Source organism: Monopterus albus, unplaced genomic scaffold (assembly GCF_001952655.1).
Source record: "Monopterus albus unplaced genomic scaffold, M_albus_1.0 scaffold196.1, whole genome shotgun sequence".
Classification (NCBI taxonomy): domain Eukaryota; kingdom Metazoa; phylum Chordata; class Actinopteri; order Synbranchiformes; family Synbranchidae; genus Monopterus; species Monopterus albus.
The window spans coordinates 1,045,893-1,059,896 of NW_018128076.1; the positions used below are offsets into that span (position 1 = coordinate 1,045,893).

At 42.4% G+C, this 14,004-nt stretch overlaps 1 protein-coding gene across 4 annotated transcripts in view; it reads right to left on the reverse strand.

Annotated features, from left to right (window-relative positions):
* Positions 1-2,527: 2,527 nt before the first annotated feature.
* zbtb40 (zinc finger and BTB domain containing 40) overlaps positions 2,528-14,004 on the reverse strand; it is a 14,674-nt gene continuing 3,197 nt past the window's right edge. For 3 of the 4 annotated variants that reach the window (XM_020617902.1, XM_020617903.1, XM_020617905.1), the window contains 8 exons: positions 11,153-11,366; positions 7,203-7,592; positions 6,002-6,208; positions 5,308-5,472; positions 5,005-5,219; positions 4,654-4,810; positions 4,081-4,307; positions 2,528-3,399 (listed from right to left, as the gene is read on the reverse strand). In XM_020617902.1, the coding sequence (XP_020473558.1) occupies positions 3,151-3,399; positions 4,081-4,307; positions 4,654-4,810; positions 5,005-5,219; positions 5,308-5,472; positions 6,002-6,208; positions 7,203-7,592; positions 11,153-11,366 (1,824 nt within the window). In that variant the 3' untranslated portion in view covers positions 2,528-3,150. Of the gene's footprint in view, positions 3,400-4,043; positions 4,308-4,653; positions 4,811-5,004; positions 5,220-5,307; positions 5,473-6,001; positions 6,209-7,202; positions 7,593-11,152; positions 11,367-14,004 lie in introns of all 4 variants that reach the window. The other variant, XM_020617904.1, reaches the window with a different exon arrangement.

The following is a 14,004-nucleotide window of genomic DNA, read 5'->3' on the forward strand; positions in this document are numbered from 1 at the left end:
GTTTGTATCTGGAAGTCCCACAGGATCTTAGCTTGGTCATTCTCAACCACCTTTGGAGGCGCATCCCATTTTGACTTTGGGACTTCCAGCCTGTACTCGGCACTGATGTTTCTGTACACTATGCCAGCCACTTGGTTATGGCGTTCCATGTATGCCCTGCCTGCTAGTATCTTGCACCCCGCTGTTATGTGCTGGATTGTCTCAAGGGCATCTTTGCACAGCCTGCAGCTGGGGTCCTGTCTGGTATGGTAGACCCCTGCCTCTGTTGATCTTGTACTTGGAGCCTGCTCCTGTGCTGCCAGGATTAGTGCCTCTGTGCTGTCTTTCAGTCCAGCTTTGTCCAGTCACTGGTAAGATTTTTCAATATCAGCCACTTCTTCTATTTGATGGTGGTACATACCGCGCAGAGGTTTGTCCTTCCATGAGGGTTCCTGCTCTTCCTTCCCTTGTTCCTCTGGTTTCTGCTGCCTGAGGTTTTCACTAAGCACGTCTTCACTCGGGGCCATCTTCCTGATGTATTAATGGATCTTTGTTGTTTCATCCTGGATAGTGGCTCTGATGTTCACTAATCCTTGGCCTCCTTTCTTCCACTTAGTGTACAGTCAGGATGGTGGATTTGGGATGAAACCCTCCATGCATTGTAAGGAGCTTCCTTGTCTCGATGTCAGTGGCCTCTATCTCCTCCTTTGGCCAGGAGGACCGACCACCCCTGTGGACTGACGCCTATTGTCCTGGTCGGTCTGCAGGGGGAGGATTCAAAGACAGGTAATGACTCTCACCGATACTGGGCTATAACGACTCAGTCGTTAGGGGACATTGTTAGCCCGTCAAAGGACTGAAACACCACCGAGGGGGATAAATATTTCCGGCTCAACACCAGTCAGGCAGAACTGATGAAGCCTCTTGGATGAGAGGTAAAATGTCTTCGACCTAGAAATGTAGTCCAGTTGTTTTTTTTCAATGTTTTTTTTTTTTCAGCTTACTATGACCTGGATGACTGAGAATCTGCACAGACATACAGCAGGGGTGTCAAACTCAAATCACACAAGGGCTGCAAATTTAGTCACAGTCACAGCTGCGGGCCAAACAGGATTAACATTTATTGAACAGTCTAAAATTGACAATAATTTAACCAGAAATATGAACTTGAACAGACTGCAAGAACTTTTTCCTTAATAAAATAAATTAGAAAAATTCAATTCAACATATTTTCCTCAACAATAATATCAAGCCAGCATAATTTTTGCTGTAGCTCTTTTCTACATTTCCTGCTGCAACTGCAGTCTGCCTTTCAATTCTTTGACAAATTGTTTCTTTTCTTGGAGGCTAAATTTAGCATACTTAGCTCTGTGTTTGGTCGCAAAATGCCAAAGCATTTTGTAGTACACCACAACACTGCCTCATGACCCATGGGTTTTCTCCTTGAAGCAGAAACATATATTCGCTTTCCCACCTTTCGTTAAATTGCCTTCCTTCTGCTTCGGCCGTTCTCTTCTTGGACATTTTGGGATTAATTGTTGGTATTTCTCATTTCCACTTGTCGGGAAGTTGCTGGTTAGATGCTGAAGGCTAAACACTGCCATCTTGTGGCGGGATGTCAAAACTTTGTGGGTCCCGAAATCGACGTGCACTGTGGGAGATGCAGTTTATGGTCAGTGTACGTTTTTAATTAGTATATACTTTTATTTTATGAGCCGTCGCTGGTAGGCTAGTGATTAAGGCGCAGCGCTCTTGCCAGTGCGGCCTGGGTTTGAGTCAGGTTTGTGTCAGGAAGGGCATCCGGCGTAAAACACGTGCCAAATGTCAACGTGCCAAATATCAGTGTGACAATTCGCTGTGGCGACCCCTAAATGGGGAAAAAGCTGAAAGTGACTTTCTTATAGACTTTTATTTTATGAAGACCCTACCCATTTTAAGCTTTCAAGGGCCACATAATGTGGGCCTGGAGTTCGTCACATATGCTGTACAGGGACTCGCTGTTTTACCTGACTGGGTTTAACCTACAAGCAGCCGGCCAGTGAAGCCCCAGTGAGGGTGAATGATCAGCTCATCAATGGATTCCCCCACCTGTTTGTTCTGACTGCTTGAGGCCAGTGTGTCACCACATGTGATGTGTTATTGGTAAAGAAGCGAATTAACAATCCATAATGTTATTGTTGGTGCTATGCTACCTGTTGGAATTAATTTCACTACTTTGGGAATGTATGTGGTCATGTGGGGGAAGACGCAGTGACCACCGGTTGGATTTACCGACCTTGGAGCTACTTGAAAGGGAGTGATGTTTCCACTACTGGGTAGGACTTAAGGGTAAATAAAAAAAAAAACACATGTTGCATGTCTGTTAATGTGGCGTTTCTATAAGGTTTGAGAGAATTGTTGTAAGGCTGGAGAAGTTCCTATGTCTGCATTATGCCAGTTAAAATATGGGGTTTCTCAATTACATGCTTTGTTTAGAGTGTTACAAATCTCTTACAGTATACCGTTGTTTACCTATCGATGGAGGAGAAATTCAAATTAATTAATGCCATCACGGTTCATTGTGCTGTTCACTTTTGACACAACACCAGCAGCAGGAGTTGTGCACAGTTATGAACTCTCCTCTCATTTTTGGGATGAGGCCCTTTGGTTTTATCATTCTGAAATAATTACAGACTATTTGGAGTTATGATGGGTGCCATGCAGGTAGGGGTACCTGAGATTAAACAATAAATGGCTGGAAATTAGCAAAATGAGCACGACATGGGGACTTTAAAGTTTTACATCTTTAGTAGAAGATGTAAGTGTAAGTGATAAGTTACACAAAACAACAACACAACCAGATCTTGATCTTCATCAGTGAAAGGAGTTTGCTCTGTTTTGGTTGAAAGCGCAACAAAAAGCTAGCAGTGATTTTTTCCCCCACAGTCTAATACTAACTCTCTGAATCTGCTTCTCTGTATGGCATTTGACTTTCTATTCTCTTCTGGGGATGACCCTTATAAGCCAACCAGAGTTTCTGACTGTATATAAGCTTTGATCATATTAATTTAAAAGAACAAAACAATTCTATCCAAGAAAGACTTGGGTGAAATGTGAACATACAACACAAAGAGTCCTTAGCTTGTGAATTAGTTGTGTTGATGATCAGAGGAGACAAAAGCATAAATACACTCAGTGTCCAGCCTGATCCTCCAGGGCTTCATGGCTAAGAGTCATGACCTGAGGTTTGTCCTCACAGATGAAGGTGACTGAGCTATTCAGCAGGTCATACATGTTGACCTCCACCACTTCGGCTGATGATCCACCCTCTCTTTCACCTGTCAGAGCCACCAGCACCTGCTGGGCAGCTGCCAGTTGTGCATGCTCCTCGAAGATGACTGACTCCGCCCTTTCATCATCCGCTGGAGCTGCTGAGATGACCTGATTGGACAGAGAAGTCCTTTATTAAACATTTTCATTTATTGGAAAAGGTACAACTGCACTGCTCTGTTGGTGGAAACTTCCACTAATTTGGCAATTTGACAATCTATCTTCAAGGTCATATTTTAAACTAAGTCCAATACTAAACTGTCAGCAACCACAGACAAAAAGGTTCACTTTGGATGTGCAGGATCCATTTTTACTTGTAGGTGATGGGAGAATTCAGGAATTGTTACTATTTATTTTTTTAACTAATCAAGATGAAAAGGGTTGAATTTGTCACAAGAAGCAAAATCCATAAAATATATCTAATATCTACATCATATAAATATTAAAATGTTGAATACTAGCACAGTGTGTGGGTAGGCTATGCAATTTTTCAGTACTTAAAAAAGTAAAATATGTTTTAGCTGTAAGGTAAACTATAGAGCTAGGTTTAGTGTCAAGTACAAATACAGGTAGCAAATGTCATTGATAAATGATTCAACTGATACATTAATAATTGACTAATTTTCAGTTCATCTGATTATCATTCCACCTCTGCTAATTCCCCTATACAAGCTGAAGTGAACACTACTTTTCAGTATGAAGGAGCAGGAGGCTGAGGTAACAGGCTTGTTGGATGTTGTATGTACTATATTTACCATGTGACTTAAGTGTGGCAGCAAAGCAGCTCCTTACTGTGTGGGAGACGGAGGCCTGCTCTTGCTCCTCCTGTGTCTCCACATGGCAAGAGAGCAGGTGTTCCTGCAGCTCAACCTGGGCGGTGCAGACCAGGGAGCAGAGCGGGCAGCTGAATGCCTCATTGCTCTGGCTGATGTGCTGGCTGTTGATGTGTTCCTGCATCTCCTCCTCTCCGCCCAACACAGCTGGGCAGTACATACAGTGCACTGCTGATGCTGCTGAGCCTGGAGTGCATACGCACACAGGACCAGAAAAAACAGTAAATCACGGAAAACCACACTGAAATCTTGATCTTTGCAGCATCTAATGCAGGTTTAGAGGTGCATGCCACGTCTGAATTCTGGACTTAAACAAAGCTGCATTTCTGAAGCTGTTTGGTCAGTGTCTAAATTCTGCTTGACATACCAGCACACCTGCTGCTCGGTGCAGTAGCTTGGCTCAGTATTTAACCAATTAAATCTATATTAGATTCCCTTGAAGGTACAATATAGCAAACGATTTCTCCTGTCTGCCTTACTGTATAATGTGAACCTGTGTTAAACCTTATGTCCAGGAATGTACTGTCATCACCTTGGTGCTCAGCAGCTTGGTGTTTGGCCACACTGGCAATGCTGGGAAAGAACTTGAAACACACATCACACTGGACCAGGGTCTTGAGCTGCCGGGTGTGGTTAGCAAACACATCAGGGTGGTTGATCCTGTTATGATACCACAGGCCTGACAGTTGCTATGGCAAAAAACAGACATATACAGGAGAGGAATTATACACTATATCATACTTTTCATCTAATCCTGATGATTATAGCTGTGAACCTCAACACCATCTCAGCATTCAGATCGAACTACGTCCATATCAGAATACTGAAGAACCTCCAGCTGAGTATCACTTCAGAGCTGTGACGCCAGATGAGCTTGTCCTACCTGGTAAGACTTGTTGCAGATGTCACAGCTGAAGGGCTTGGTTCCAGTGTGTGTGCCCTTGTGTTTGTCCAGGAGGGCGGCGCTGGTGAACACCTTGCTGCAGATGGGACACTTGTGAAACTCCTTTGGGTGGACCTCCTGGATGTGCTGCTGATGCTCCTCCAGCGAGGAGAAGCTGAGGCAGCACTTCTGACAGTCATGGGGCTCTGACATGTCTGAGAAGGTACACAATGTAATGGCCAGTCATATTCATATTCTAATATTTGCCTTCAAATGCAGAAAGCCTTCCTGGTGTGTACTTACTATGAAAGGTGTGCAGGTGGACAGTGAGTCCACTGGCCTGGCTGTAGCCTTTGCCACATTCCCGACAGACATAAGGTCGATCACCAGTGTGTGTTCGCACATGACGTGTCAGTTCAATGGACTGGGCGAAAACAGCCTTGCAGTACTGGCACACATACATCTTCCCTAAACACAGAAAAGACAAACTAAATCTGTACAAACTGGACTAAATGGACATGCAAAGTCCACTGAGAAAGCTTAGTTTTTTTTGAGGGCAAGAACTTTCAGAATAACATTTTCAGGCCATCTCAAGCTGCAAAAACTAAACTAGATTTTAAAATGTAATTCTTTTAAATTAAGTACATTTATGGTCTGATTTAAAATCTAAATTTTGTTAAAAGTGATAATTGATTTTTAGTGGAATAACATCGCATTGATATGATTAGTGGTCGACAGATATGGGTTTTTCAATGGCCGAAAGCCAGCATATGTAGTGTAGTATCATCAGACAAAAAAAAGCACTGACAAGACAAGTCTGCATGTAGGTGTGTCCGCAGACATTTATTATTAATGGACCTCATGAGTACGGATGTCAGCCAATGCTGATTATCTAATAATCTAATCAGCAAACTGATCAAAAGTTAATTGTTATTACAAACTAAAAACAGATCTCCAAAGGGCTTCTCTTTCTTTTCTTCATTTGTGTGCATCTTACCCTCAGAGTGCTTCTTCTTGGTGTGATATGCAAGTGCAGCAGCCACGCTGAAGCTCATGTCACAGTGTTTGCAGTGGTAGGGTTTCTCTCCTGTATGCAACCGCATGTGATTCTTCAGAGATGAGTTGGCACCGAACTTTGCGCCACATTCCTCACAAGCAAATGGCTTTTCCTCAAAGTGCTCAGTTCGCTTGTGGTAAATCATACCTGAAGAATTATAAGAGCGAGCAAAGACATGACAGTTGAATCTCTAGAAGCTTGCCTAACTTAAATATTTGTCTGTAGAACTTCACAGCTGAGTTCACAGAATTACCTGCAAATTCCAGGTTCCATGTATTATTTAAAAACCAATGTGACAGTAAATAATCACCTCAGGAAAAGGATGACATTTCATTGCTGCAACTGAAAAACATTTACAGGTTGATCTTGTGGCAACAACCACAACCCAAATATAAAGTCAATTTGTAGAATGAGACATTGCTTGGTACTGAAGTACTTTGACAGCTGAGATGTACAACCTTTCTGTATTGGCCCAAATATATGTACTTTTTTATAAATTACATATGAAAAAGTGAAGACAATATTGCATTCAAGTACATCTACATATTCATAACAACAGATTTTCAGTTTGAAAATAGTATCTTTCGACCACCATCTAAATGTTACATTTCAGTAAGAGAGAGTTGCATTATGGGTTGTTTGAAGCCTTAAATTGGCTAAGCCTGTGAGATTCTTAATTAATAGATCATTTATAGTGTGTCAAAGTCTGTCAGCCCTAAAAGTGTAAGCTAAGCCCACTTTAATCTATTGGAATTTGAAGTCATGGGATGTGTTTTGGAGGAAATGTCCCCTGATGTCTTTACTTCTCAACTGACCAAGGATCAGATCATTAGTCAAACTGCCACTAAGTGCTGCTGTCACAGTATGTCATAATCAGGAGCTCAAGGACTGCCTGAAAAATGGTAACACCCACTGAAAATGCTTCTGATCACTTCCAGAGTCTGATTTAAAAAAAAATAAATAAATAAAAAAAATAAGAATCAGCTACACCTGAAACCATAATACATCCAGCTAATGCCAAGCGTAGCTTTAGCACTCTACCTGAACTAACAGTTTATGAGCCATAGTATGAAACTCAACATAAAACCTAACTGGGTATTATCATTTGTATTGTAGCCAAACAAAGTGCTCCAGCTCTCACCTGATGGGTGGGCAAAGGCCCGTCCACAGATGTCACAGGTCACCTTCTTCTTGATATGTGCACTGTTGCGGTGAGCTTCAGCCCGGTGGAGCTGCAGGGCCCGCTGGTTGGCCAGCTTCTTAGGGCACAGTGGGCATTGCTGCTCACACTCCTCGGACATGGGGCATCGCTTTACATGAGCCAGCATTCGACACTTATAGGCAAAACCCTTCTCACACCAGCGACAGGAGTAAGGCTTGGAGGGAATTGGGGAGGAGGAGGAGAGAGCGAGGGGAGAGTCTTTTGTAGCATTTGGATCTCTGTCATCATTACTGCTTTCCTCCTTACTCTCTTCTTCCTCTTCCCCATGCTTTTCTTCACTGCTGGTGCCATTCTGGTGTTCTGATTCCACTGTAAAAGAAAGAAGAAAGATTAAAAATGGATTTGAACATTTACCATTTTACCAGCAAAAAGAGACAAATATGACAGCAGAGTAATGAATAGACATGGGTGTAAAGACAATTAAACAGTCAACTAAATAGGTTGTTTTTTTTTTTTGTTTGTTAGAGATTAAGAGAAGGTGAACCTTCGGCCCAGTCTGAGGTCCTGAGCACTCTGGAGAAGGTCCAGGATATCCCTGTACTTGGCCGCATTCATCCTTCCCTCAATTGCAACCAGTCGCCCTGTCCCTGCAGCTGAAAAACACCCCCATAGCATGATGCTGCCACCACCATGCTTCACTGTTGGGACTGTATTGGACAGGTGATGAGCAGTGCCTGGTTTTCTCCACACATACCACTTAGAATTAAGGCCAAAAAGTTCTATCTTGGTCTCATCAGACCAGAGAATCTTATTTCTCACCATCTTGGAGTCCTTCAGGTGTTTTTTAGCAAACTCCATGCGGGCTTTCATGTGTCTTGCACTGAGGAGAGGCTTCCGTCGGGCCACTCTGCCATAAAGCCCCGACTGGTGGAGGGCTGCAGTGATGGTTGACTTTCTACAACTTTCTCCCATCTCCCGACTGCATCTCTGGAGCTCAGCCACAGTCATCTTTGGGTTCTTCTGTAACCCTCTCACCAAGGCTCTTCTCTCCCGATAGCTCAGTTTGGCCGGAAGGCCAGCTCTAGGAAGGGTTCTGGTCATCCCAAACGTCTTCCATTTAAGGATTATGGAGACCACTGTGCTCTTCCCATTGAGCATCTCTGGAGAGACCTGAAAATGTCAACCAATGTTTACCATCCAACCTGACAGAACTGGAGAGGATCTGCAAGGAGGAATGGCAGAGGATCCCCAAATGCAGGTGTGAAAAACTTGTTGCATCATTCCTAAAAAGACTCATGGCTGTATTAGCTCAAAAGGGTGCTTCTACTAAATACTGAGCAAAGGGTCTGAATACTTATGACCATGTGATATTTCAGTTTTTCTTTTTTAATAAATCTGCAAAAATGTCAAAAATTCTGTGTTTTTCTGTCAATATGGGGTGCTGTGTGTACATTAATGAGGAAAAAAATGAACTTAAATGATTTTAGCATATGGCTGCAATATAACAAAGAGTGAAAAATTTAAGGGGGTCTGAATACTTTCCGTACCCACTGTATGAATAATGTATAAAAAGTCTGATGTCTAACACCTTTGGTACAACTAGCCTTTTACAAAGCATATTAGACTACAGTTAGAATAATTACATATAAAAAAAGGGCAGTTAGGCTAATTAAATCACAATGTGACCAGCCCACGCAGATGACAATGGGTCAGATGCACAGTCAGTGTAACATTATGTTTGCCACAGAGCAAAAATACAAAAGAGATAGGCAAATGTGCTGAAGTATTTAATGTCGCAGCAGGGCCAAGCTAGTCAGAAATCAGAAGCTAAAAAGGCCAAGCTGGACCCAGTTAAAAAGCTTATAACTGTTAATGATAAAGTTAGTAGGCTACAAACCAGTCTGATGCTGAGGTCATGGATTTTAAAAGGACCAAAGCAAAGTACAGAATAACAAAGGATAAACTAAGAATAACAATGCACAGAATAACACTGCTGCTCTAGACTTCACAGCAACTCCATCCTAGACAACACAATACAAGTGCAGAGTTATCCAGGAAACAAGAGGAGGTGGAATCTGCTTCTACATAAATGAAGATTGGTGTAAAGATGTCACGGTGTTAGAAAGAACTTGCAACACGGACTTAAGAGACTCTTTTCACCAACTACAAACCATTTTATTCACCCAGAGAATTTTTGTCATTCATTTTCGTCAGACTGTATATAAGAATGCTGGCACACACTAGTACACTACAGCACCTGGCTGAACAGGTAACTAGAGTCGAAATGAAACATCCTGACTCCTGCTCATTGTTCTTGGGTATTTTACCAGAGCAAATCTCACCCACGAACTGCCCAAATACAAACAGCATGTCAGTTGTCCCACCAGGGACAAAAAAAAAAAAAAAAAAAAACACACTGGACCACTGCCACAAAAGATGCCTATTGCTCTGTCCCCCACGTAGCCCTCAGTCTCCCTGATCACTGCATGGTCCATCTTTTACCAACACATAGGCAGAAACTTAAAGCTGTGAAGCCTGTGGTCAAAACAGTGAAGAGATGGATCAAGCAGGCAAAGTCTGAACTACAGACCTGGAAGAACTCACTGACACTGTGACATCATACATCAGCTTTTGTGAAGATGTGTGTGCCCACCAAGACCTTCTGGACATACAACAACAACAAGCCCTGGTTCACAGAAAAACTCAAGCAGCTTTGTCATTCCAAAGAGGAGGCATACAGAAGTGGGGACAGGATCCTGTACAGGCAGGCCAGGATCACACTGACAACAGAGATCAGAGTAGCAAAGACAAGCTATTCTGAAAAGCTGAACAACCATCCCGCCCTGCTGTAGAAGACCATCAACTGGTAGATGACCTGAATGTGTTTTACTCTAGGTTTGAGAAGCAAAACTGTGATCTGTGGAAAGGATGTGCATGGCCCTTTTAAAAAAGAAAAGATCAGAAAGACACCAGGCCCAGATGGTGTGACCCCCTCCTGCCTGAAAGCTTGTGCTGATCAGATAGCCCCCATCTTAACACTGATTTGCAACAGGTCACTGGAACTGGTTGAACTTCCCTCCTTCTTCAAATGTTCCATCATCATCCCAGTCCCCAAGAAATCCTCCATCAGTGGACTGAATGACTGCCTAAAGACCTGTCGCCTTGACATGTGTAGTCATGAAGTCCTTCGAGAGGCTGGTGTTGGCCCATCTGAAGGACATCGTAGACCCCCTGCTGGACTCCCTGCAGTTTGCCTACTGGTCAAACAGGTCAGCGGATGATGTGGTCAACATGGCACTCCATTACATCCTTCAACACCTCAACTCCCCATGGACCTATGCACAGGTCCTTTTGTGGACTTTAGCTCGGTGTTTAATACCACCATCCTGGATATTCTCCACTCCAAACTAACCCAGCTCACTGTGCCTGCCCCCACCCGTCAGTGGATCATCAGCTTTCTGACAGCCAGGAAGCAGCAGGTGAGGTTGGGGAAAACCACAGACACACATCACCAAGTGATATTCCGGAACCTCATAATTTACAAATTAAGCACTGGAGAGGGGTATTCTTTTTTCTGTGATCGACTCTTTCTTCTTCATTTTCCAAGCAGTGCTACAACATCACCAAATTAAAGCTGTTACTTCAATGTGAAAATGCAAAATTTTCTGTTTAGAGCCTGTTTGGTTCGTCTGCTCTGGGCTACTGTAAAAACATAACAGCCTCTGTGAAAGGGGACCCACTCCCTATGTAGATATAAAAGGCTCATTCTAAACTAAAGAAAACTCAGGTGATAACACACTGAATGAAAACATATTCATGAATACTATATTCTATTTCTGCTAACAGCTCCATCTAAATCTTACACAGTGTACTTTTAATGGACAGAGAAGATACCAGCTCACACTGAACCACACTGTCCTCTTCTGTACCTGCAGCTGGGCCTCTGTTTGGCTCCTGTGCACTCTTCTCCACCTTCTCCAGCAAAGACACCAGTGATTGAGGGAAGGTAGAAGCAGCTTTCTGCTGGATGCTTCGGAGCAGATTGAAAAGTGCTCCCTCACTGAGCTGCCCCTCATTCACTCTGCTCATCAGCTTCTCCAATGCTGAGCTGGGATCTGCCTCCTCACAGCACTGACACACAACCTGGCAGGAATAGAAATGGAGCTTCATTTGCTGCTTGCTTACTGCAGACAGAACAAAGCCTTAATTTGAAAAGCAGCATATATTAGAAACCTTTGTAACTAATTTTACCTGTGTTCTAAAAATATTTTTTTTTTCTACATTTTAGTAAGAAGCCACCCTGTTTTCTGATCTGTCCAGAAGTTGAATTATCCTACTTTGAAAACAAATGCTGGAGTTAATTAGATGGAGTTGATCTAATTGTGAATGCAAAAATAAATCTGGAGGAAAAGATTAAAGACCCACTCCATTAAAAAAATATCATCCCTCCACTATACGGACTGTTATATACAGTATAGGTGCATAGTTTGTGACTAACAGGCTGTTTTCACATTTCTCTGCTGAAGGGGATGATATCAGTTTCCTCCCAAAAAATGTGAGTGTGAAAGACGCTATAGCAGACAGGATTTGTGATGCCGCAAATTCGGACAGCCAAAAATGGTTCGCGGGTTTTCTGGAGTTCGGGAGAAACCTGAAGCCTCTGGTCTCAGCAGCCAGAACCACCTTATCACCAACAGGAAGTGAAGGTTTTATCTGTTAACAGCAAATATGCAGGAGTGCACAGTATTTGGATGTAAACTGGACCCTGGAGCTTCTTTACACTATTTATATAATTATTTAGCCAACACTGAGACGGTGTGAGATGTACCATTATTAACAGCTTAGCTATAGTGTTGGCTTCTGGTAACAGCCTGAGTGTTCGTTAGCCAGCTGCTAATAACACAAGCTCTCTGTCTTCTTTTAATGTTACTAAATTAACTTTTGGATCAACAGAAAAAAATTAAGAAATACTGACATCCTACCAAATGTTATGAGAGGTGTAACTAGTTACCGGTGTTTAAAAACTATGCTTTGGTTGGCTCACTGCTAAAGCTACCAGTTAGCCTTGTGATAACTGTTAACTTAGCCTCTGCCAAAAATACAAATCTCCAAATTCTCCGTTACAGGATTGCATTTTGGATCAGTCAACAAGCAAAAATAAAGAGATACTGACATACTATCAAATGTTACGAGACAGTGAAAGACGCATAACACTGCTGGAGTATTAACAGCAAAGCACAAATACAGTCAGAAGTTTACATACACTTAGGATGAAGTCATTAAAACTGATTTTTGACCACTGATGAGATGTCATGTTAACAAATTATCATTTTGGCAAGTCAGTTAGACTAACACAAGTAAAATTTTCCAACAGTTCTTTACAGATAGATTGTTTCACTTATAATTCACTATATCAATTCCAGTGGGTCAGAATTTTAAATGCCTTTAAACAGCTTGGAAAATTCCAGAAAATGATGTCAAGGCTTTAGAAGCTTCTGATAGGTTAACTGACATCATTGGAGTCAAAAGAAGGTGCACCTGTGGATATATTCAAACTCAGTACCTCTTCATTTGACATCATGGGAAAACCAAAAGCCAAGACCTCAGAAAAAAATGTGGGCCTTCACCAGTCTGGTTCATCTTTGGGAGCAATTTCTCCTGAAGGTACCACATGCATCTGTACAAACAATACTATGCAAATATAAACACCACAGGACAACGCCATCATAATGCCCAGGAAGGAGGCACGTTCGGTCTCCTAGAGATAAACATACTTTGGTCCGAATAGTACAAATCAATCCCAGAACAATAGCAAAGGACCTTGTGAAGACACTGGATGAAACAGGCACCAAAGAATCTATATCCACAGTACAACAAGTCCTATATCAACATAACCAGAGAGGCTGATCAGGAAGGAAAAAGCCACTGCTCCAAGACTGCCATAAAAATAAAAGCAGACTGCATTTTGCAGCTGCATATAGGGACAAAGATCTTACCTTTTGGAGAAATGTCCTCTGGTCTGACGAAACAAAAATTAACTGTTTGACTGTAATGGAGGAAAAAGGGGGAGGCTTGCAAGCCAAAGAACACCATCTCAACTGTGAAGCACAGGGGTAGCAGCATCATGTTGTGGAGGTGCTTTGCTGCAGGAGGGACTGGGACACGTCACAAAATAGATGACATCATAAGGAAGGAAGATTATGTGGATATACTTAAGCAGCATCTCAAGACATCAGCCAGGAAGCTAAAGCGTGGTCACAAATGGGTCTTGTCCAAATGGACAATGACCCCAAGCAGACTTCCAGAGTTGTGGCAAAATGGCTTAAAGACAACAAAGTCAAGGTATTGTAGTGGCCATCATCCCTGACCTCAGTCCAATAGAAAATTTGTGTGCAGAACTAAAAACATGTGTGCGAGCAAGGAGGCCTACAAACCTAACTCAGTTCTACCAGTTCTGTCTGGGGGAATTGGCAAAAGTTCCAACAACTTATTGTAAGAAGCTTGTGTAAGGTACCCTGAAACATTTGACCCAATTTAATCAATTTAAAAGAAATGCTGCCAAATACTGAGTGCATGTAAACTTCCAACCCACTGGAAATGTGATGACAGAAATAAAAGCTGAAATCTTTTTCCCTACTATTATTCTGACATTTCACATTCTTACAATAAAGTAGTGATCCTAACTGGCCTAAGACAGGGAATGTTTATAGGACTAAATATCAGCAGTTGTGAAAAACTGAGTTTAAGTGTATTTGGCCACTTGACCTGACTACACCTGTAA